Genomic DNA, 20,279 nt, shown 5'->3' with positions numbered 1-20,279 from the left:
CCTGCTTCTCTTAAGGTGGAAGGGCTGCAGCTGAAGGGATGAAGGCTTGGGGAGACCTGGCGCTGGGCTAGTCGTGGAGGTGCTTTGCCAGGTGGTGAGCCAATGCAGGGTTCAAGGGGTGGGGTACAGCAAGGATGAGATTGCTCACAGACCTGCCCCTACTGCTTGGCCCCAGCAAGGCTGGTATGATGACTAGTGTTGGGTGGCCCTTCATTGTGCGGTGGTGGCAGCAGGCTCACATTGTGTGTTCCAGCCATGTTGTTGATCCTGTCGAAGACACTATAGTAGTGGCACAGGAAGACATTTCCAAGGACCCAGAGCTCATCAGCCACCATATAGAAGTTGAAGACCTCAAAGCCGTTCATGCAGGAGCTGCTCTTTAACTAGCGGGGACAGGAGGCAGCAGTGAGTGCTGGCGAGTCCTTCCACCAGCTGGTAAGCACCCCAGCATGGCTGTGCTTCCAGGCCATTTCTGCCTGCCGTCCCCTACATGGCACCTCCCCGGGCCATTTGCAGTCAGTGGCGCATTGAAGGTGGCAAAGAAAGGTCCAGCATATGGACCTACCTGGCAGATGTATGCCTGGGGGGTCAGTGGGAACTGTGTGCCACTGATGATGATGACAATGTCAGGGAGGTGGCTAATGAAACTGTACCTCACCATGTGCCATGGGGTTGTGGGGGCAGCAATAGCTGTGCCTCAGGCCTGACCATTCTTGAGGCAAGCACATGTCCAGCCTTCATTCCTCCTACCAGCCCTGCTGCCCAGTCCCCTGGTGCTAACCAAGCCGCTGCTGGCACATGCAGCACCAGTTTCGTACTGGATGTTGTTGATGCCGGCAGCAGGTCTGGCGATCAGTGAGGTGCTGCTGTCCACAATGCTCTGGCAGCCATAGGGGCAGGCAATGGGGTGGCCATACATAGTGATGCTGGGGAGAGAAGGGCACCCATGAGATGGGCATCCCGGTGGTGACCTGGTGGCATGATGAGATGGAGGGGTGGGTACTACCTGTCCACTTTGATTTGTCAGTTGGTTTCTCCAGACAGAGGGATCCAGCTGAGGTTCCCTGCAGAACTGCCCCATCTGCAGGCAGCTGGAGAGGACAAGGAAAGACCTGGGCAGTGCGGTGTGACTCCCTTGCTGTTGCCTTTCCACCTGCTGCCCCAGCCAGTATGCGCAGGCACTCACCCCGGTGGTGTTGTAGGCCAAGTAGCCCATCATGCTGCCAGTACTGTGCCAAGTGGAGATGCTGACTGTAGTGCTGTAGTAAGTGGAGGACAGTGCTGGGTTGTAGCACTGATGAGCAGCTGCAATAACAGCTAAGATGGGTGAAATCCAGAGCTGGCAGAAAGCAAAGCACAATGGAGCTGCTGCAGTCACTGCTTCTGGCATCCTTCAGGGCCATCTGGGGTGATTTAGCATCCCTCTTCAGCACAAGAGAGCAGAGGCAACTGAACCTGGGCTGAGAGATGGGTCAGTGCCAGGGGGCATTATTGCCACTGGCCTTGATCCCAGCGACACTTACCACAAGCGTTGCTGGAGCTGTACACTGAGGGCACCCACAGGTTGGCGGAGCCTGTGTCGAAGAGGACAGTAAACTCCTGGGCCAGGGTGCCAATGGAGATGGTGCCAAAGTACTCCAGCTGCCAAACCAGGGCACAAAGTGTCTTAGACCCCCCCCCCCCCACCGTGCAGTGCAAGGGCCAGCCTTTCTGGCACAAGGTGTGTCCACAGTGCCTGTGGATGTAATTCCCCTGCATGGCCTTGCCTGGTGCTGCTCCCAATGCCAGCTGAAGGTTGCTGCATTCCCTGGGTCTGCCCTCACTCACGTCCATGTAGTTTGTCAGGCACTCAGCAGTGTTTGTGGTGGGGAAGTACTTCGCTGCCAGAGATGGCAGGTGTTTGGTCAGGACCTCCTCCAGCAAGCCATGGTCCATGAGGGTTTGTCTCAGGGGCTTCCTTTTCCTCAGGCTGACACTGAGAGAGAAGGCTGCAGTTAAAGACAAGGGGAGAAACGTGTCCTCAGGTGGCAAGAACTGTCTTTTCCTGGCTTCTGGCCAGGACTTTTCAGGGACTTGATTCCAAGCGATGTGCAAATTCTTGGAAGAAGCTTGCTTATAAGGCATCAAGGTTGGAGGTTCCCCAGAAAAAGGTCTCCCAGATCTCGTTTTTGCCCAGAAAAATGACAAAAAGGTGGGTCTGTGTTTCCAAGGAGCCACTGCTTGGGTTTAGCCAGGTGATTTCCAGTGAAGAAGGTGGTAATAATGAGATAGTGACAGCTCAACCCTGCACTCAGTGCAATTCACCTCCAGTGTGCCAGGATAGGAGCCACTGCTAGCCATAGGCGGCAAACACTGCCTTCCCTGGCTCAAAGCACAGGCTGCATCCAGTGCCCTATGCTTGGGGCACAGCAGAGCCAGTTGTGGGACTCCACCCCCAGCCCCCCATGGGGACCTATGCCAAATGCGGTGCCTTCCCATCCTACTCGCTTGGTCACTAGGCCCTGAGCAATGGCCACCAGCCCCAGGAGCCAGAGCTAGAGCCACTTCATAGCGAAACCTCACACCAGTGTGCAGGGATGGAGCTCAGCTGTGTCACCAGCCCTTATGTGGGCCACACCAAGGTGTGCTGTACAGCTACACAGGAGATGCAGGGGCTGACTGGGCACACAAGTCCAGGCTCCCTTGACTGAGGGGGCACCATGTGGGTGTCCCCACCCAGCTGCAGGCATGGAGCTGGTCTCCGCATGGGGTGGGCTTAGGGCGCTGGGCTGCAGAAGAGGTCCTCAGGTGCAATGTGCTAGTAGGCTCCTACGTCTTAGGGGTGCCCAGGAATGGCTTTGGGACAAAGTGGCAAGAGGCTCTTGACAGGCTACCACGAGGCTGCCTACGAGCAGGCACGGGATTGAGGGCTCAGTGTCCTGTGCTGGCCATGAAGTCAGAGCTGGCCTCAGCCCCAGCTTGCTACATGGTCCTGGGGGGGGGGGGGGGGCCCTTGCCGGCAGTGGCAGGTGAACTGTGGGTCTGTGTGCCAGAAACAAACACACTGCTGGGCGAGCCTTATCAGTTTGGCAGCAGCATTTGCTTTGCACAGGGCTCTGTCAGGTCCTATAAGTGAGTGGTCAGTGGCTGGAAGCGCTGCTGGCTAAGGGCAGTGACCACCCAAAGAGAGAGGCCCAGATTGCATAGACTGAGAAAGCGAGGCGGTCACAAAACTTTCTCCAGGGCAAACTGCTGTGCAACTCAGAGCAACACCCAGTGCCAGCTGCAGGGTGCCTCATCCTGGCACCTGCCCTGCCCAGCAGCAGCAACCCATGTGGGACACAGCTCCAGGGAGCTGCCTTGAGCATCTCACATGGGGCTGCAAGGGCCATGCCAGCAGCAGTGCTGAATGCTGGCTCCTTAGCCCTGCTCCCTGCTCTGCCCTGGGGAGGCCTCTTGCCTGCAGGCAGCTGCTCTGAGGGGCCCCATCTCTAGCAAAGTCCCTGGAGCCAGTGGCTCTTGGCCTAGTGACCTTTGTTCTTGCCAGGGAGCTGGCAGCTCCTGGTCCCTGCTGCCATCATGCCAGGATGGTCTCCTGGGAGCAGGAGGGCCACTCTCACCTCCTTACCTGCTCCCTCTCAGCCACAGCCCTGTGCTGCTGGAATGGCTTGGTGAGAGAGAAGAACCATGCTGCCATGTATGGGTAAACAGTCCAGTCGACGGGTATGTGGGGCAACGCACTGCTGGATCGGGACTGGTGTGAGTGAGCCGTTAGCGCAGCTCCCATGATGTGACATCTGGTCCTTGCAGTCAGAGCCCACAAGGGCTGATCTGGGACCCCAGCTCTACCTGTCCTGAGTGCAGCATTGTCCCACTGAGCCATGTAGTGTGGCTGGCGGTATGGGGGGGCATTCAGGAAAATCCCTCAAGCATCCCCTCTTCTTCTCCTTTCCACCTGCCCAGAATGCCTTGTGCTGAGCAGGGGACACAGTGCCATATGTGATGGGGTAGGGCTTGGGGGGGAGAGGGTGGTGCTGCTGGGCCATGAGGTTACATGTCAGAACTGTTGTGCTCCTCATCCTAGGGGCCAAAACAGCTCATGGTGCTGTTCCTGTATGGTTTTATCACCCCATTGCAGGTAAGACGAGTGCAGCAAGGGAAGTTGATGCCCATGAAGCCAAGGGTGCAGGCACCTTGGATATTGAAAGTATAATCCTCATAGGCAAGCTCAGGAAGTGGGAGATAGATGAGCAGACAGTGAGGTGGATTGAAAGGCAGAGCTCAGAGGGTTGTGCTCAGCAGCACAGAGTCTGGTTGGAAGCCTGTAGCTAGCGGTGTTCCCCAGGGCTCAGTACTAGGTCCAGTCTTGTTCAACTTATTCATCAATGACCTGGACGAAGGGACAGAGTGCCTCCTCAGCAAGTTTGCTGATGATACCAAACTGGGAGGAGTGGCTGATACAGCTGAGGGCTGTGCTGCCATTCAGAGAGACCTGGACAGGCTGGAGAGCTGGGCAGAGAGGAACCTCCTGAGGTTCAACAAGGGCAAGTGCAGAGTCCTGCACCTAGGGAGAAATAACCCTAGGCACCAATACAAGCCGGAGGCTGACCTGCTGGAACGCAGCTCTGTGGAGAAGGATCTGGTAGTGCTGGTGGACACAAGTTAACCATGAGCCAGCAATGTGCCCTTGTGGCCAGGAAGGCCAATGGTATCCTGGGGTGCATTAGGAAGAGTGTTGCCAGCTGGTCAAGGGAGGTGCTCCTGCCGCTCTACTCAGCCCTGGGGAGGCCTCATCTTGAGTATTATGTTCAGTTCCGGGCTCCCCAGTACAAGAGAGACATGAAGCTACCGGAGAGAGTCCAGCGTAGGGCTACGAAGATGATCAAAGGACTGGAGCATCTGCCCTCTGAGAAACGGCTGCAAGAGCTGGGCCTGTTCAGTCTCGAGAAGAGAAGACTGGGGGGGGGGTCTTATCAATGTGTACAAGTACCTGAAGGGAGGATGTCAAGAGGATGGGCCTGGAATCTTTTCAGTGGTGCACAGCAACAAGACAAGAGGCAACGGGCACAAACTGAAATACAGGGAGGTCCATCTGAATATAAGGAAAAACATCTTTCCTGTGAGAGTGACAGAGCACTGGAACAGGTTACCCAGAGAGGTTGTGGAGGTTTCTTCTCTGGAGATATTCAAACCCACCTGGACATGATCCTGTCTAACATGCTCTAGGTGACCCTGCTTGAGCAGGGCGGGGGTGGACTAGATGTTCTCCAGAGGTCCCTTCCAACCTCAGCCATTCTGTGATTCTGCAATTCTGTGAACTGCTCCTGGGCAGGCAGCTTGCAATGCCATGGCTCCCCAGGAGCACACATGCAGCAGGGGCTCAGGGGCAGCAGATGGCACCAGTGGGCTCTGCAGGGCTCCCTGCCTCTGGCTCTCATGGGCGTCTCAGCATTTCCTGGCGACCACAGGGAGGGAGCATCACCTTTGTATTGGGATCTGTCAGGAGCTCTCCTGCGAGAGGGAAATCTAGTGGACGCTCCCAGAGACATAATCTGTGTCGATGCCCCTAAACAGCACAAAGCTCCCACTCTCATTGCTGGGGAAGGCAAACTTGCTCTCCCTGCTACAGTCCGTGGCTGGGGGCTGCTGGTGGCAGGACATCAGAGCTAGGAAACCTCCCTTTGCATTGCCCGTGCTGTTGAGGTAACCCTGGGGACTGACTTGCTGGATCTGAGGTCCTGCAGGAGGACATGTTGCAGAGACTCCCACCCTTAACCCCCCTGAAGCAAAGCCCAGCTGATTTCCTCCTGGCATTGCTTCATCCTTGCATCTCTCGCAGTACTCACATCCAGGTCACTCACCAGGGGCTGTGAGTCAGCCCATTGCAGTGGCTGGGTGTGGCCTGGAGCTCCAAGAGGGAGAGGTGCATCTCTAAGAAGTTCTCCAGCCAGCCACAGTCTGGTGCAGGGATAGCCGTCTCTGCAGCGGCACCTGGGACTCCTGGGCACTGGGGGTGAGCTGCCTGTCACCCCCTAGAGCTGCCACAGGAGGCTGGGCCTGGGTCCCCAAGACTCAGGACATCACTGGGGCAAGCACTCAGCCTGGCTTTCCCATTACACCACCACGAACAGACCCCCAGCTCTGCACACTGTTGGAGCAACGCTGTGAGAAAAATCCTGCAAACTGTGATTCAACATATGCAAATGGAACTTGTGGCCTCCTCCCAGCTGCAACCAGCCTCAGGCTGTCTCCAGACCTCCCAGGGCGAAGCAGTGGGAACTTGGTGCCAGGGCTCTCCACTTTCTCTCTTTTATGTGCACAGTGTTACCCTAGTAAGAAAGGCAAACCTCTGCAGAAGGGCTCAGATGGGGAAGGGTTCCTGGAAGGGCTCCTGTCACTGCTGCCAGGGCAAGGGTGATGGAAGGGGCTGCTGGGGACAGTGTCAGTCCCTTTGACCGAAACACGGACAAAGCAGATGATTGAATATTGGCATTGAAACTGGTGTGAGCTCCTGAGCCTGTCAGGCACAGCTGATTTTCTAGGGGTTGTGGAGGGCACAGGAAGATAGGAGGCAAGGATAAGGTTTGGGATGGAGGTGAAAAGGCAGGATGCAGGCACCTTTGCTAGATCCAAAAGGAGCTCTGGGACTTCGATAACCCTGCTAACCTGTGCTCTTAAGGGCCAAGGTATCCAGCCAGGCTTGGGAAGGGAAATCAAAATGCTCATGGGGGTCCCTGCATGAGATGATAAGCATTGCCTTAAGAGACACCCCAGCCATCCCAGGCAGAGGTCAGGATCTGGCTCAGGCAGTTCAGCAGCGAAATTGCTGATGCCTGCCATGAGACTTCTTTGTGGGTCCTTGTCTGGTCCCAAGAGGGGAGTTTGATGGTAGAGAAACCTGTGGCAAAATCAATCTCTTGGAAATGAGATTCTATGACAGGCCTGTTCCTGTCCCAATCCCCAAGTGTGGGGCAGGAGAGGTGAAGGTGAGTTAATTCAGGGCCATTTGGCAAGGAGAGCGCAAAGTGGCTATCTGACTCTCCTAAGCTGAAGCAGAAGGGGAAAAGGAGGAATAAAAGACACCTGTGACCTGGAGACCTTTCAGAGATGCCATTAGCTGTCTGCTCTTTCCTCTGCTGGCATTTTGGGCACCACACTTGGAATAGCTGAAGGGCACATGGCTGGAGGCTGTCCCAATGCCTGACAGCCCCAGTGCATTGAGGTACCTGCTGGCATCAAGGGTGGGATGAGACAAGGTACCTGCTAGTGGTACCTGGCCTGTCTGTGCCAGGGGGATGCAATGGTGTCGTGTCCTAGCTGCATCATGTTTTGATGGCCATCACCAAGCAGAGCAAGGTCTGTAGGCAATGTCTGAGCTCTTGTGATTTCTTGTGAATGCTTGTTTCTTTTATTTGCTTCCTGCCTGTCACATTGAGGAGAGGTGGCCCACAGGGACTGTGCTGGCACTCCCTGGAGCCAGCCTGCAGAGTGGCTTGGGGAGGTGAAGCCCAAGGACTGGGATTTGCTGTCCCTTGTTTTGGCTCTAACAATTTCTGCTGCCCAGATCACCAACATCTTAAATGTATCACTTGCAGCTCTAGCATCTCTGCATGCTGTGAGCCCTCCAGGCTCCACGTGCTGCCCAGACAACCTGCCATGTCTAAGGGCAGCCTCAACTCTTCATCCTTCTCGCTTTGACCAAGGCCACAGGCCCACCTTTCAGCTTGGTAATGCAACTGGTATTTCCCCCACTGAGACAGTTGTGTGTGCCACACTGTGGGCTGCACCACCTGCACAACAGTTCTGTGGCCCTGTGTTAGGGTCAGCCCAAGGATATGTTGGCAGCATCAGCATGGGGGCAGGCTGAGCCAGGACACATGGCACACTGGTGCTTTTACACTGCTTTATTCTGTATGATGATTGTCACAGGAGGGGATGGGGGCACCAGGACCAGCCCAACTTTCCCTCTGAGAAGGGCTGCATATGTGCATGGTGCTGGCATGCTCAAGACAGGGGGGACAGGCCTACCCTGTTGTTGGCCCTGTCGAAGACCACATAGTAGTCATGGATGAAGATGTCACCGAGGATCCAGAGGTCACCGGACTCAGTGGGGAGGTTCATGCCTTCGAAGGCGAGGATGCAGGACCCATCGCTCTGTAGTCAAGAATAATGGAGCCCAGTGGTTATGGTGCTTTAATTGCCCCAGCCCTCGAGCTGAGCTGAGGGGAGAGAGGGCCTGGGCAGTTTGTCAGGTAACTGAGTTACCCAGAGAGGTAACCATAAATGGGGATTCAAGACTATGGAGGGATGAGGCTGCCTAACTCCACTTCCCTCACAGGAGTGAAAGATTATTCATCCCTTGGAGCCCCACCTGGCTTAGCTGCAGGGTGCAGGAGGGGAAATGCCGTGACCTCCTTCCCATGCAGAATGCTCACCTCCAAGATGTAGCTGCTGGCAGGCACAGGGAAGGCTTTGCCATTGAGTTTGAAGATGATGTCAGGCATGCTGCTGATGCTGTCACAGCTGATCTGTGGGAAAAGAGGAGCAGGCAGGGATCAGTGGCTGTGCAGGGAGGCAAGAAGCTGCCATGGAAATCCCTACAAGAGATGAGGACCAGTGCACCATGGAGCTGCCCCAGGGGTTTAACTCTGCACTTCTGCCCTGGAGAGGGGCTTTCAGCTCCAAGCAGCAGCAGCTTGCTCAGACTCCAGGCTGGATCTGGCCTTTAGAGGGAGACAAAGCCCCTGAATTTGCTCTGGTAGCTGTGAATGGGGCATGAACCCTCGCCAGGACACAACCAGGCTGGGCCTTCAGCATGAGCCTTGCAGGATGAGGGGTTCCCCAAAAAAGGATTCCCTGCTTGCTTACCCTGCTCCCCCGGAGTCTCACCTCGCCATTAGAGTCAGCACCAAGGGCAGACTGGATGTCAGCAATGGCACTGCTGGGGCCAGCCAGCAGAGAGGTGCCAGTGTCAATGATGGCCTGGCAGCTGGATGCACAGGCAAGGACCTTCTCGCTCGTGGAGACGCTGGATCAGAGAGACAGGAGTGAGCATCTTGGTGCCATGAGCCACCGAGCAGCAAAAGGCTGTGCTCCCCACTCGCATGGCTCGAGGAGGGCATTGGAGCATTGTGGGCTCTGTGAGCTGTTTCCCCAGATCCTGCAGCCATTGCCTTCATGCCTGCATTTCACTCTCCCAGCCCTGGTGCTGTGGGGTTACCTATCCATGGTGATTTGCCAGTAGGTTTCAGCAGAGAGAGGGATCCAGGTGAGGCCTCCAGAGACATAAGACTGGTCAATGCCGCCGAACATGACAAAGCTGCCACTCTTGTCATCGCTGTGGAAGGGGAGAAGAGTCAGATGCCCAGCCGGAGCAGTTTTTACAAAGGACTGTGGCAAATGCACTCTGTGAAGCTACAACCAGACATGGTATACCACCACATCATGCACAGCAAGGTGCAGGAGTGCTTCATGCAAGGCCTGGTCTTGGGTCTTGCACATGATTGGGGCCCATTCAGTGTGAGAGGACTAGGAAGACCTCTGCAAGGACTGGGCCATCTCTGGCCCTGACTTACTTGCTCAGATAGACAGAGAAGAGGTCCTTGGACACCAGGTCTTGGCTCATCATGTTGTCAAAGACAGGGGTGGCTCCAGATGAAGCAATACTAGGGAAGGCCAGGCCCAGGATGCCATCGAAAGGGGTGTAGTAGAAGAAATCACCAGGCTCAGTCTCACTCAACCCAAAGATCTGGTTGGTGATCCTGATGCTCCCAACCTGATCAGAGAGATGGGGAGAAGGTGACGAGCTTCAATTTGCCCTGGAAATGCCTGATATCTCCCCTGTTGTGGAGCAAGTGTCTGAGGCATCTCTGTCTTACAGTAACGGTATCGTAGCCAAGGAAGCCGGTCATGCTGCCAGTGCCATACTGGATGGAAAGACTGTCGTTGGTGCTCTCAAAGGTGGAGGAGTCTGCTGGGTTGAAGCGCTTGTGGTTGGCTGTGGACAGAGGAGAGAGATAGTCACGGCCCAGCCACTTCTTGGACATGGAGGCCAAGGATAAGGTGATGATGCTGCGTGGTGCTGCAGGAGATACTGCTCTGCATTATGAGGCTGAGACAGGGCCCCTGGGCTGGCCTCGCCACAGCCTCCCACAATTACTGTACACGTACTGCAGGCCTCACTGGAGCAGTACACTGAGGGCACCCACAGGTTGGAGGAGCCTGTGTCGAAGAGGACAGTGAACTCCTGGGCCGGGGTGCCAATGGAGATGGTGCCAAAGTACTCCATCTGTCAAAGCAGGATGGGTAAGGACTTAGCAGGCAGGCAGGCTGCACAGCTTGCACCAGCCCCCTCACTGCTGCCTATCTGCTGTACTCACATCCATGTAGTTCTCCAGGGGCTCAGAGGAGACTCTGCCAGCCAGAGTGGGGAAGTACTTGGAGGCCAGGTTGTAAGGGTTGTGCTTCAGGTAGTATTCCAGCAAGCCATGTTCCTTCAGGGACTTCCGCAAGGACTTGCCTTTCCTCAGATAGATCCTGCATGATGAGGAGGGAGAGAGGAGCTTCTCAGGAATAAAAAGCAGCCATCAGCCCTGGGCTGGAGGGCAGCACAGTCATGCACTACCAGGGCGGGATGGCCCCCCAGGACTGTGCATCTCCCCTGCCCCAGGGAACTGTGGATCTGAGCTGTGCAATCCCCTTATGAAAGTCCTGGGACATAGCAGTCCCCAAAATGCCTGGTGTGGGACCCAGGGAGCCACCCCTGCCTTGGGGAGCCAGGCCATTGCATTGGCTCAGAGGACCTCAAGCAGATGAGAGAGCCCAGGCATCATGGCGCTCGGGATGCCCCATTGCAGCATGGCAGTGCTCAGCACCTCCTGCAAGCCACCCTGATACTCACTTGGACACAAGGCACTGGGAGAGAGCCACCAAGCTGAGAAGGAGGAGCAGCTTCATCATGCCTCCTTACACTCAATTGCCAGTGTAAGGAGAGAGATGTTGAATGTAGAGCAATGCCCATGTCCCACTCCTTATATATGCAATACACCAAGCCACTTTTGTTTAGCCAGTATCCCTGATAAGAAAAGCAAACTGCCCTGGTGGGAGTTATCACAACGTCCTTAAAAGCCTGGCCTTAGGTAAGTAAGGCAACACATCTTGATGAATATTAGCTATGATAAGGAACAACCCTAACAAACAATCTGGTCTAGAGCAAATACGTCCTTGCTACATTAAAACATTTATCCATAGAAGTTTATCAGATCAAAGCCTAGGTAGACATGCAGCTGGGCTAGTAAATTACCTTAGCCAGCTGCCTGGTACTTCTCAGGTGGGAACATGAGATTTGCCCAGGAGGAATTAAATTTCTTTCCCCCAACATGCTGGATGCTGTCTACAAACAGAGCAAAAGACTGTTTCTGCTGTGCAAAGCCTCTTCCACTGCAATGGCCCAGACAGGCAAAGAGGGTTTTATTACTCTTTCCACTTCACAGCAACAGCTGGGGAAGAGCCAAGAAGTGATTTGCCCAGTGTCCTTCAAACATCAGGAACAGGTGTTGCAAGTCCTGTTTGTATATGGGGAAGATTCACAGCCCCGCTTCATCAGTTTTCCTAGCTCTTGTTCAATTACCTTGTGTTGAGGAAAGCACAAACAAATTGACATGTATGAGGTCCTTCACAAAGCCTTCTCACACTTAACTGCTGGAGGAAGGAAAGGGCTACCATGTACAGAACAGTGCCTGTGTGCTACTCCTTGTGTTGCTACAGGATGCTGCCTTTCCAAGGGAGCACTGACAAGGCATATAAGCTTTTCACTGAGCTCTATCAGGGTAAGATTTGGATAACTGTCAAAGTTCAGACTTCTTCCAGCCTTCCACTCTGCAAGGCCTGAGACCGAGGTTCTCCACCAGGGAGGCAATTCAGAAGCTGCTGCCTATTAGGCTTGGCAAACAAGCATTTCTTGCTGTTGTAGATAACACTCCAGGAGGTCCAAAGGAACTGAAGTGGGATGCAGTTTGTCTGCTCTTAGTGCTGGTGGTAGTGGTTGCAGCTTTGTGGTGCCTGTAACCATGGGCACTGTTCCCACTTCAAAGAGTTTCTCCTTGTAGCATCACCTGTCAGAACCTACCAGGTTCTTATTTACTTCATTTGCCCCAATACAATTTTATCATTTAACTTCAATTATCATTATTCAGAACTGGATTGAAACTAGTGCTTGAGGGAAGAGAGCCAACTCCAGTCCATACGTTAACCATAATCCTTGTTTGTGGAGAGACAGCAAACTGCTGCACTGGGGAAGAAGATCCTGCTTGTCCTGGAATATGGACCTGAAACCTTCTATGAGTTAGAAAACACATGTAATGCAGCCATGCAGCAGAGAACAGAAGGTAAATGGTGAATGTGGACTGGGAGTGATGTAGCTGAGGAGCTGGAAGGAGATTTTGTTTGCTTTCCTGAATGGGCCCTGCAGTCAAATTCACATTCCCACAGCCTGGATGCTTGGGGAGCTGTTCATGCAAGGTCCCAGCCTGTCCATCATCATTTCTTTGCTGAAGGCTCACCGTTACCTGAGAACAAGTAAATCCAGAGAGTTGGCCGAGGAGCAGCTCCTGTATCTGGAATAATAGGGGAAGCCATAAGATTGCCTAACAGTCAGCTTTGTTCTTGTTTACTCCAGGCTTGCTGGAGATATGCAGCTGCAAGGTGAAGGACACAAAGGTCTTCCTTATGAGGCAGGGAACAACATCATCTAAGGTAAGGAACAGACCAACAAAGAGGTGCAGAATCGGGTAGGCTTGTCCTTGCCACACCATATATGAAAATGTTTCCATTACTGGCAGTTTATCTCATAGCTCCTATATAGAGCTTTGGAGTTGGTTTGTACAAAAGTTAGATGTCCTGATAACCTCCAGGTGTTTGTAGTGAAACATGCATTTTGGAAGAGCTTATTTTCCATTTCTCCTTCCAAACCTTTCAAGAAGTGGTGGGGGAGTAGCAAAGCAGATCAGAATTAAGGAGGGAGTTTTAAATAACTTGCTACCAGCAGCACCTTCAGTCTTCACCACAGCTTCTTTGTCCTAGTGTCTAGTTCAGGGCCATGTGTCCTGTGATTTGACATGTGGCCCTTAAGTAACAGGAGGGGACAGTCCTGCCTACAGTCTCATACTGTGATCTGTGCTTTGAATTCTTAACCTGCTGAGCCGAGTTTGAGGAGTATCAAACATCCAGGGATCATGCAGTGCACAGCTCTGACTTTCAACAAAGGTTGAACAAGGGACTTGTGCTTTTGCAGGTACAGAGAGAGAAAATGCTGATGTTTGCATCTATTTTCATCCCTTTTTCACTGAGCCAGTATCTGGGAGAAAATTGCTTGGGAACAGTGGGACTAATATGCAAAACCTTCCAGTTCTCAGACCTAGTGGGGGCAATTTGACTCCACATGAATAGCTACTGCATAGGCCTCAATTTCAGATCTTTCCAGAGTGGGGCTTCATATTCCGAATTAACGAGAACAGGCACAAATAGTGCCTCTATCTGAGCAAAAAGACCAAAAATCAAACTGGTTGAGAGACTGACTTCAGTATCATTTCCTGGTTAGGGCTGGCCCTTTGAGGTTAGAGATCTAGCAGGCTAAGCAGAGAGGAAAGGAGGACTTCTCTTAGATATCTCATATCAGCACTGAATTCACAAAAGCAGCAGTCCTTTCTCTTTTAAGGTTTCCCTCATCTCATTACCCTGTCTGTCACAGCTACAGGTCTTCAGTGAATTTATTAAGTGTGCAAGCTGACCTGTAAGTGGTCTGTCAGTGTTAGCACTGAGAAATTAACAGTGTTACCCCTGAGTTTGTTTCAAGCATCTTTACTTGTGGCTTCACTGCAGTGTTTCTCAGATAAATAAGTTGTTGTTTTTCTCAGCTTTCTGTACATCAGTAAACATGTCACTTCGTGATCTGTACTCTGTCAGCTGAGGCAATGGTCCTGCAAGACTGTGATAACCAGACAGGCAACATTGCTCTGTGTGTACCAAGTGGCATGTTCTTGGAAAGAGAGTAATACTTTAAAAATCATTTAATGTTTTTATGTTGAACACAGATTTCTGTCATACTTGTCTAAGTCTCTCTTGCCTCTGCTATTTAAAGCAGTTTGCAACTGCTCCTTGCTCTACCGATGGCTACTGAAATTACAGTAAACATTACTAGCTTACTAGGAACTCAGTGGTTTGTCCTTCTTCATGCTTTATTTTTAAGACACAGACTCCTGGAAACTCTGCCAGCTGCTCCACCGCATTTCTGTAAGATACTTCAGACCATGTCTTCATATTTCTGTCAGGATGGGACTCAATATAATATTAACTCAAGCACTGCTACTGAAAAAAGGAATTATGTCTATTTGTGGGGGAGAGATTTGCCCAGATGTTTGTTTTGCAGAACATATCTCTTTGGGTTATATGATGTATTGGTGAGCACACCAAATGTTTCTTTCTGCACAGAAGTTCATGTTGTATTTCAAGTGCTAAATTCCTCTTTATCAGCCAAAAGTTAATGAACTGTGCTTCACTGATTAAAGCTTGAACTTGCTGTCACACGGCAGCTTCATCTGATCTCCTCTGCTTATGGTGGGAAGCTAATCTTGCAGTGTGTTTCCCCCCGAAATTAGGCCACTGTTGTAAAACAGTCATTAAATATGGTGTTCAAGCAATATTCATGTGTGCCACCAGAGAATGGTAAGATTTTTAGATTAGTTTTCTATAAAGATAAATTTCAAGACTAAAGAATGATTTGCATTCCTGTCCTCTGCTTTTGCAATCTTTGCATTCTGCATTTTGCATGAAGGGATATAAACTTCATTTTTTCACTGCCTTTTTTTTTCTCATGGACACTGAAAGTTACCTTTTTCAGTTCCTGTAAACTGGAATTCAGTTTTAAGTTACCTTAAGTAAATAGCTCTTCAAAGTTTTGTTTTTGGTTTTTTTTTTTTTTTAATCAGGTCATTCAGAAATAAAATTGCTCAGGAAAGCATTCATCTGAGAATAGCATTCAGGAGACTAAATCAGTACTTTTTTATACGACAGCCTTGTTTCTGGGCAAACAGTAAGTGTTGGGTGATCACTTTTAACAAACTGAGAAAGCCTCAAGTTCCAGATTTGTATTTTAGTGAAACAAGTACATTTGATAACTCAGCCCCCTTCACAGCAGTCAGAATTGTTCCTGGCAACTAAAGCTCCACAGTATACAGCAACAAATAAACTTAACATTTTGGATTGCATGCGTGCTTTTTTCTGGCCTATAGGTAGCAACATCTGCTGGGTGTCAGAATTTTCCTTATTGCAGGAGTCGGAGCCTCTTCCCCAAACAACTTTTCACAGGCTGAAAGCTATGCATTGCACAGGTGCTGGTCACTGAAAGTCTGTTGTAACCACAGCTGAAAGCCCTTTGCAGTTTTTTTTTTTTTTTTTTTTTTTTTTTTTTTTTTTTTTTTGCTGTACCATAAAGTTATGATGTCCTGTGTTCATATGCCGATGTATGGGCCTCTAGGTGAAATACCATTTTCTGAACACTCAAATTTTATCCTAAATTCAGCCCTGCCCTTTACTGTAGCATGAAATAAGGACTTGAAACAATTTTGAAAGCTTTCTTTTATTCATATTGCAGAGCCATTATTGCATAAAATTGTTGCTGAAACAGAATTACACATGCAAAGTCATAATCACTGAGAATCAGAATTTCCCTTTTTTACAAGAAGAAATCATTTGCCAAAATAAGGGAAATTTTGGAATGAGTTCATTTTTTATCTATAGATACCAGCACCAGGAGTCAATCAAAGAATTTGTGTTCAGAAAGTCATTGATTTTTGACATATCATTGCACAAAGAACAAAGGAGCTGTCAAATTCGACGTGAGAAAAATCTCAGAACAAATGTCAAGCAGCATTAAGAAAGCAAAGCAGAGGAGAAATGTGGGAGGACTGAAAAGAATCACCTTCAGGGTACAAAATGACTTTCAAATAGCTGTATGAAGATGCTTTCTCCAAGATTAAACCTACAGAATAACTCACTAGTTCTCTCTTTGATGCATACAGAAGAGAAGCAACATTCTTGCATTGGAGGCAAGAAATACTCAAGCAAGCTGGGATTTGCTGCGGGAGCAACCTCCCCTAGCACAAGGATGCCAGACAGCAGGGACAGGTTTAGCAAGAAATGTAGCTTATAGTTGAGGAGCTGCAATAAGAACAGCTTGTGTGGCAGTCACTCGGGGGAAGAAGAGGGAGTTTGATTGTACTGCTAGTTTTGGAAATAACAAACGAATCTTTGTTCCAAGTACAAGACTGTGCGAATGCAGTCAGGAATGAGCCCATGTCCCTATGGGGTGACTATATCAGATGGGTGTAACAGGCTCCAGAGAAGCAGGGATGGCACACCATGCCAGTCCTGCTGGGCTATCACTGTGTTCATGCTGCAGTGGCCAAAGCCCACTTGGTTGTTGGCCCTGTCAAAAATATTGTACTATTGGTGGAGGAAGACTTCACTGAAGATCCAGAATTCTCCAGAAGGGGCAGAGATGATGGTGCCTTCAAAACCACTCTTGCAATACCCTTGCTGCATCTGCAAATTCTTAGCATGAATATCGAACTTGAATTCCAGTGATAGATTATCTAAGTTACTGAGTTCTGGAAGCACTGCAAGATTACTTTTAATGTGTATTAAAATCTTTAATACCCATCTTTAAGAAGCATGAAGACAGACCAGGGCTTAAATGAGATACCTTGAAACACTTGTGCTGACTACAGAGAAGTTTTAATAGCAAGTCAGCTAGCCAGGGTGGCTGCTCAGGGTACTACATGTCAGCTACACAAAGAAGCTGGAGTGCTTAGTTGGCATAGCCATTCAATCTTGTGGGCTAATTCCTATGGGAAGAATTTTGCTGTTAGTCTGGCTGCAGAAATATATGAGCTTATTCTTTGCCTTTCCTCAGCTACAAGGTGCTAGTGGCTCATGCTACAGGCTAGTGCTGTCCTCTCCAGAGTTAAGGATTCTTTTCCTCTGAAGAACTCACTTTTGGCTTTTATCCCCCAGTATGTGTGCATTGCAATGAGAAGCTTAAGCTAACTTCCTGGTAAGGCAGCTGGATTTCCCTCTTCTGCTGAATTTCTCTGTCCTGGTGACAGCCTGAGGCAGACACCTCAGGGGCTGCCTCTCTTTGCCCAATCCTTTTTGCATAGGCACCCTTCAAGGTCCTCTGGGGAGATCCTCAGGTCCCTTGAGTTTGGAGGCAAAAAGAGTTTGACCATCTACCACTTACGCCCTTCCAGCTTTGTGCCATGAGATGGGAAAGGGAAGTAAGCAGTGCAAACAGTGTGGTGGCCTCTGGTGCTAGTCCTCCGTAACAGCCCCCAGGGTCACTTTCTGGGCAGGCACTCACCTGATGAACGTAAGCCTTGGCAGGCACAGGGAACTTGATACCATTGACGACAAAGAAAAAGTCAAATAAGCACTTCTTGGCACTGCAGGTGACCACATACTGAAAGAGAAAATGAAATAACCAGGGGAAAATATTAGGCACACCTCAGATTATCTTTTTAGAGAGTATCACATGAACAGAGGCAAGCTGTATGTATTACATGGGGTGGCCATTAATTTTTACCCAGTGAGATGTCTTCAGGAACTGCATATGGCAGCTTCACATCTGAAAGCAGCTTTGTTAACAATTGTATAAAAACTTTTGTTGGTTAAAGTGTTGATAACAGTTGTATAAAAACTTGTGAAAAGACCTGCAAGTGGAGAACTCTAGGGTAGCTTAGAAGTATGTTTTTTCACAGTGATCCTAAGTTGTCATCTATTTCAAGAAGCAGAACAGGATGGTTGGACTCAGTGCTGCTATAAGGTAAAATCAGTTTACATTTTCCATGACACTGAAACTATAAATCTGATTCTTGCTCTGCAAATTTTCCAAGTGTGGTTCTTATGCCATTGGTCATGATGTTCCCCAAAATGTGTGGTTTGTGACTAGGCTTAAACATTTCCCATTTTTCACCCAAGGGTTGCCTGGAATTTGGGAATTCTGATGGGAGACCTCTCTGGGAACTGCTGAGAGACATGGTATAACAGTACATATCTTGTTACAGGCTAAGGTGATCTTCCAGCCTCAACTTATGAACTGAGGTAAAATGAGAAGAGGGCCTGAGATATCAAACCATGATTCATCATGTTGTCAAAGACAGGGATGGCTGCAGATGCAGCAATGCCGGGGAAGGCCAGGCTCAAGATACCATCAAAAGGCACACAGTAGAAAAAGGAACCAGGCTCACTCAGGCCAACGGTCTGGTTGCTGACCTGGATGCTTCCAACCTTGTCAGAGTAGTGGAGGGAATGAGACATACTGCCTTCTGAAAAAATCTGTCCTTTACTACCAAAGGGAATGGGGAATCCTCTGGTGTATTTCAGAAATATGCAACCTTCTCCATCTTCCTCATATGAGAACCCTGAGATAGCTCAAAATTGAGATGTGAAGAGCACAAAATACAAAGCTCAGCTACATCCCACCTTTGCAAAGAATGCTGCTGAGGAGAGGCCAAGGGAACAGATGCTGCCTACAGCAAGTGGTTAGGGCATCTGCTTGGCACGATGGGGGGGGGCTACACTAATGTGTAAGCAGCTGGGAGGGCTGAATAGCTCAGGCTAGGTGGTGAAGGTAGGTGACTATCTGTTTTAGCTCTGTTTGGCAGCAGAGGGCACTAAAAACCACAGAGAATCTCTGCATATTCTCCAAAAGCAGATTAAGACTAACTAAATGGATGAACAGGGACACTTCTGGTTCAGGTTAGCCTGATGCAGTTGTGACTGGATTATGGTTAATGTTCAATAAAATTACCAAAGATTTGTGCTTGTGTTCAGCTTTCAATCTAGAAAAATACAACATTTAATGTCTGTTGTTTTAATGTCTGTTTAATAATGCTTGATTTGATTCTCTGCATATAGAAACCTTTCCTGGGCTCTGAATGAGGCTAGGCTACTCAGGTTTAAATGGCTCATACGCAACACTAAAAAAAGCACCTGGCAACTTCAGAATGCACTCTTGCCAGATAGGGTCCAGTTCATCTACTGTCACCTAACACTGGCAGTAGAGGGGACATTTTATTAACATTTCTACCGACAGTAATTTGGAGTCAACTTGATTCATTCTGTTTAAAAGCAGCTTGCAGGCTGCACAGTATCTATGCTGCTCCCACTAACCATAGCATGTAGTGTTTCTCATAGAGCTGACAGGACAAAAAAAGGCAGATGAGGTGTGTGAGAGCCCAGGAGCATTGAGAACCTGGGGAAGGGCAAAGGGTACTGTCAGGTGAGGATATAAGAAAAAGCAGTTGGAAATGTAGCACAATTCTGCAGAAGAATCAGGCTTTGTTGATTCCTCTAATGGAAAACCTTTTCCCAGCTTTGACCTGTCTTTACACCCTCTCATACTTTCCCTTTTCTACTCCAGGTACCAGGACTTCTCATGTGACTCCCATGCATGGTTTTGTTGGCCAAGACTCCAGTCATGCTGCCAGTGCCATAGCAGACAGAGATAGGCTGGTTGATGGCTCAGTGGGTGGAAGACTGCTGGGGGTTGAAGCAGTCGTGGTTGACTGCAGTTGCAGAAGAGTTGCATGGTCACAACCTGGAACCTCTGTGGAGACAAAGATCAAGGCTAGACATTGCTGTGGCTGGCAGAACTGGTGCATTTACGGAACATTTATGCTTTGGTACTGCTCAAGACTGGCAGCAATTCACATGTGAATACATGGTGTCTCCAAATGCTTCTGTAAATGAGATGAACTGGAGGTAACTCATTTCGGAAGACTTTCTGAGCTCTCTTGGTCATGAACATAGACAGGGAGATAGGTACCTCCAAAAGCTGATTTGAATCCAAGATGGGCTGTATTTCTCTCCTTTCGGCAATGCACACTTGTGCCAGAGGGAAAGAGCTCTTCTACTCCCTCTACAACATTGATTTGAGATGCCATTCTCATTCCAGACTGCCAGGATCCACTGCTGTATGTGATTGTCATACAAAACTGGTAATTTAGCAGCATTTGGGAAAAAACATGCCTCTGGCTGTTTCCACATGCCCTTTAGTTTAGGATGTGGCCAAAGCTCCAAGTTGCCAAATGGCCATGTGCTCTAATGGCCTGACATCCTGTCTCCTCCTCACCACATTGCAATCAGGCAGGCCACAGGGTTGTCTCAGGGTGGCTGATCTCTCAAAAGGGAAGCATCTCCTGTAACTTTAATCCTTGCTGTCCTTAGATGCTTTCTACAATGCC

General features: G+C 49.9%; 2 protein-coding genes across 2 annotated transcripts; both read right to left on the bottom strand.

Moving 5' to 3' along the window:
• Nucleotides 1-158: 158 nt before the first annotated feature.
• On the bottom strand, nt 159-2,124 carry LOC134141457 (pepsin A-like). The gene is made up of 5 exons (XM_062577687.1): nt 1,828-2,124; nt 1,524-1,641; nt 1,187-1,305; nt 782-880; nt 159-383 (listed from the first exon to the last, which is right to left on the bottom strand). Exons 1-5 carry the CDS (start codon nt 2,122-2,124, stop codon nt 159-161), a joined length of 858 nt encoding a protein of 285 aa, XP_062433671.1.
• A 5,859-nt stretch (nt 2,125-7,983) lies between these two features.
• Nucleotides 7,984-10,938, bottom strand: LOC134140647 (pepsin A-like). The gene is made up of 9 exons (XM_062576157.1): nt 10,880-10,938; nt 10,359-10,515; nt 10,150-10,267; nt 9,858-9,976; nt 9,555-9,754; nt 9,200-9,316; nt 8,869-9,007; nt 8,415-8,507; nt 7,984-8,133 (listed from the first exon to the last, which is right to left on the bottom strand). Exons 1-9 carry the CDS (start codon nt 10,936-10,938, stop codon nt 7,984-7,986), a joined length of 1,152 nt encoding a protein of 383 aa, XP_062432141.1.
• Between the last annotated feature and the right edge of the window lie 9,341 nt (nt 10,939-20,279).

Source organism: Rhea pennata, chromosome 5 (genome assembly GCF_028389875.1).
Source record: "Rhea pennata isolate bPtePen1 chromosome 5, bPtePen1.pri, whole genome shotgun sequence".
In the NCBI taxonomy this organism is placed as follows: Eukaryota; Metazoa; Chordata; class Aves; order Rheiformes; family Rheidae; genus Rhea; species Rhea pennata.
Note: the sequence above shows the minus strand (reverse complement) of the source record. Positions and strands in the feature narration are given on the sequence as shown.

Excerpts from the sequence above, each read along its gene's own strand:
- LOC134141457 (XM_062577687.1), bottom strand. The coding sequence starts at position 2,124 with ATGCCTTATAAGCAAGCTTCTTCCAAGAATTTGCACATCGCTTGGAAT. Across the intron at positions 881-1,186 it reads TGGCCTACAACACCACCGGG|AGCATTGTGGACAGCAGCAC; the intron begins GTGAGTGCCTGC and ends TATGGCTGCCAG. Across the intron at positions 384-781 it reads CATGTGCCAGCAGCGGCTTG|TTAAAGAGCAGCTCCTGCAT; the intron begins GTTAGCACCAGG and ends TGTCCCCGCTAG.
- LOC134140647 (XM_062576157.1), bottom strand. The coding sequence starts at position 10,938 with ATGATGAAGCTGCTCCTCCTTCTCAGCTTGGTGGCTCTCTCCCAGTGC. Across the intron at positions 9,977-10,149 it reads CTGCTCCAGTGAGGCCTGCA|CCAACCACAAGCGCTTCAAC; the intron begins GTACGTGTACAG and ends CTCTGTCCACAG. Across the intron at positions 8,508-8,868 it reads GTGCTGACTCTAATGGCGAG|ATCAGCTGTGACAGCATCAG; the intron begins GTGAGACTCCGG and ends CTTTTCCCACAG.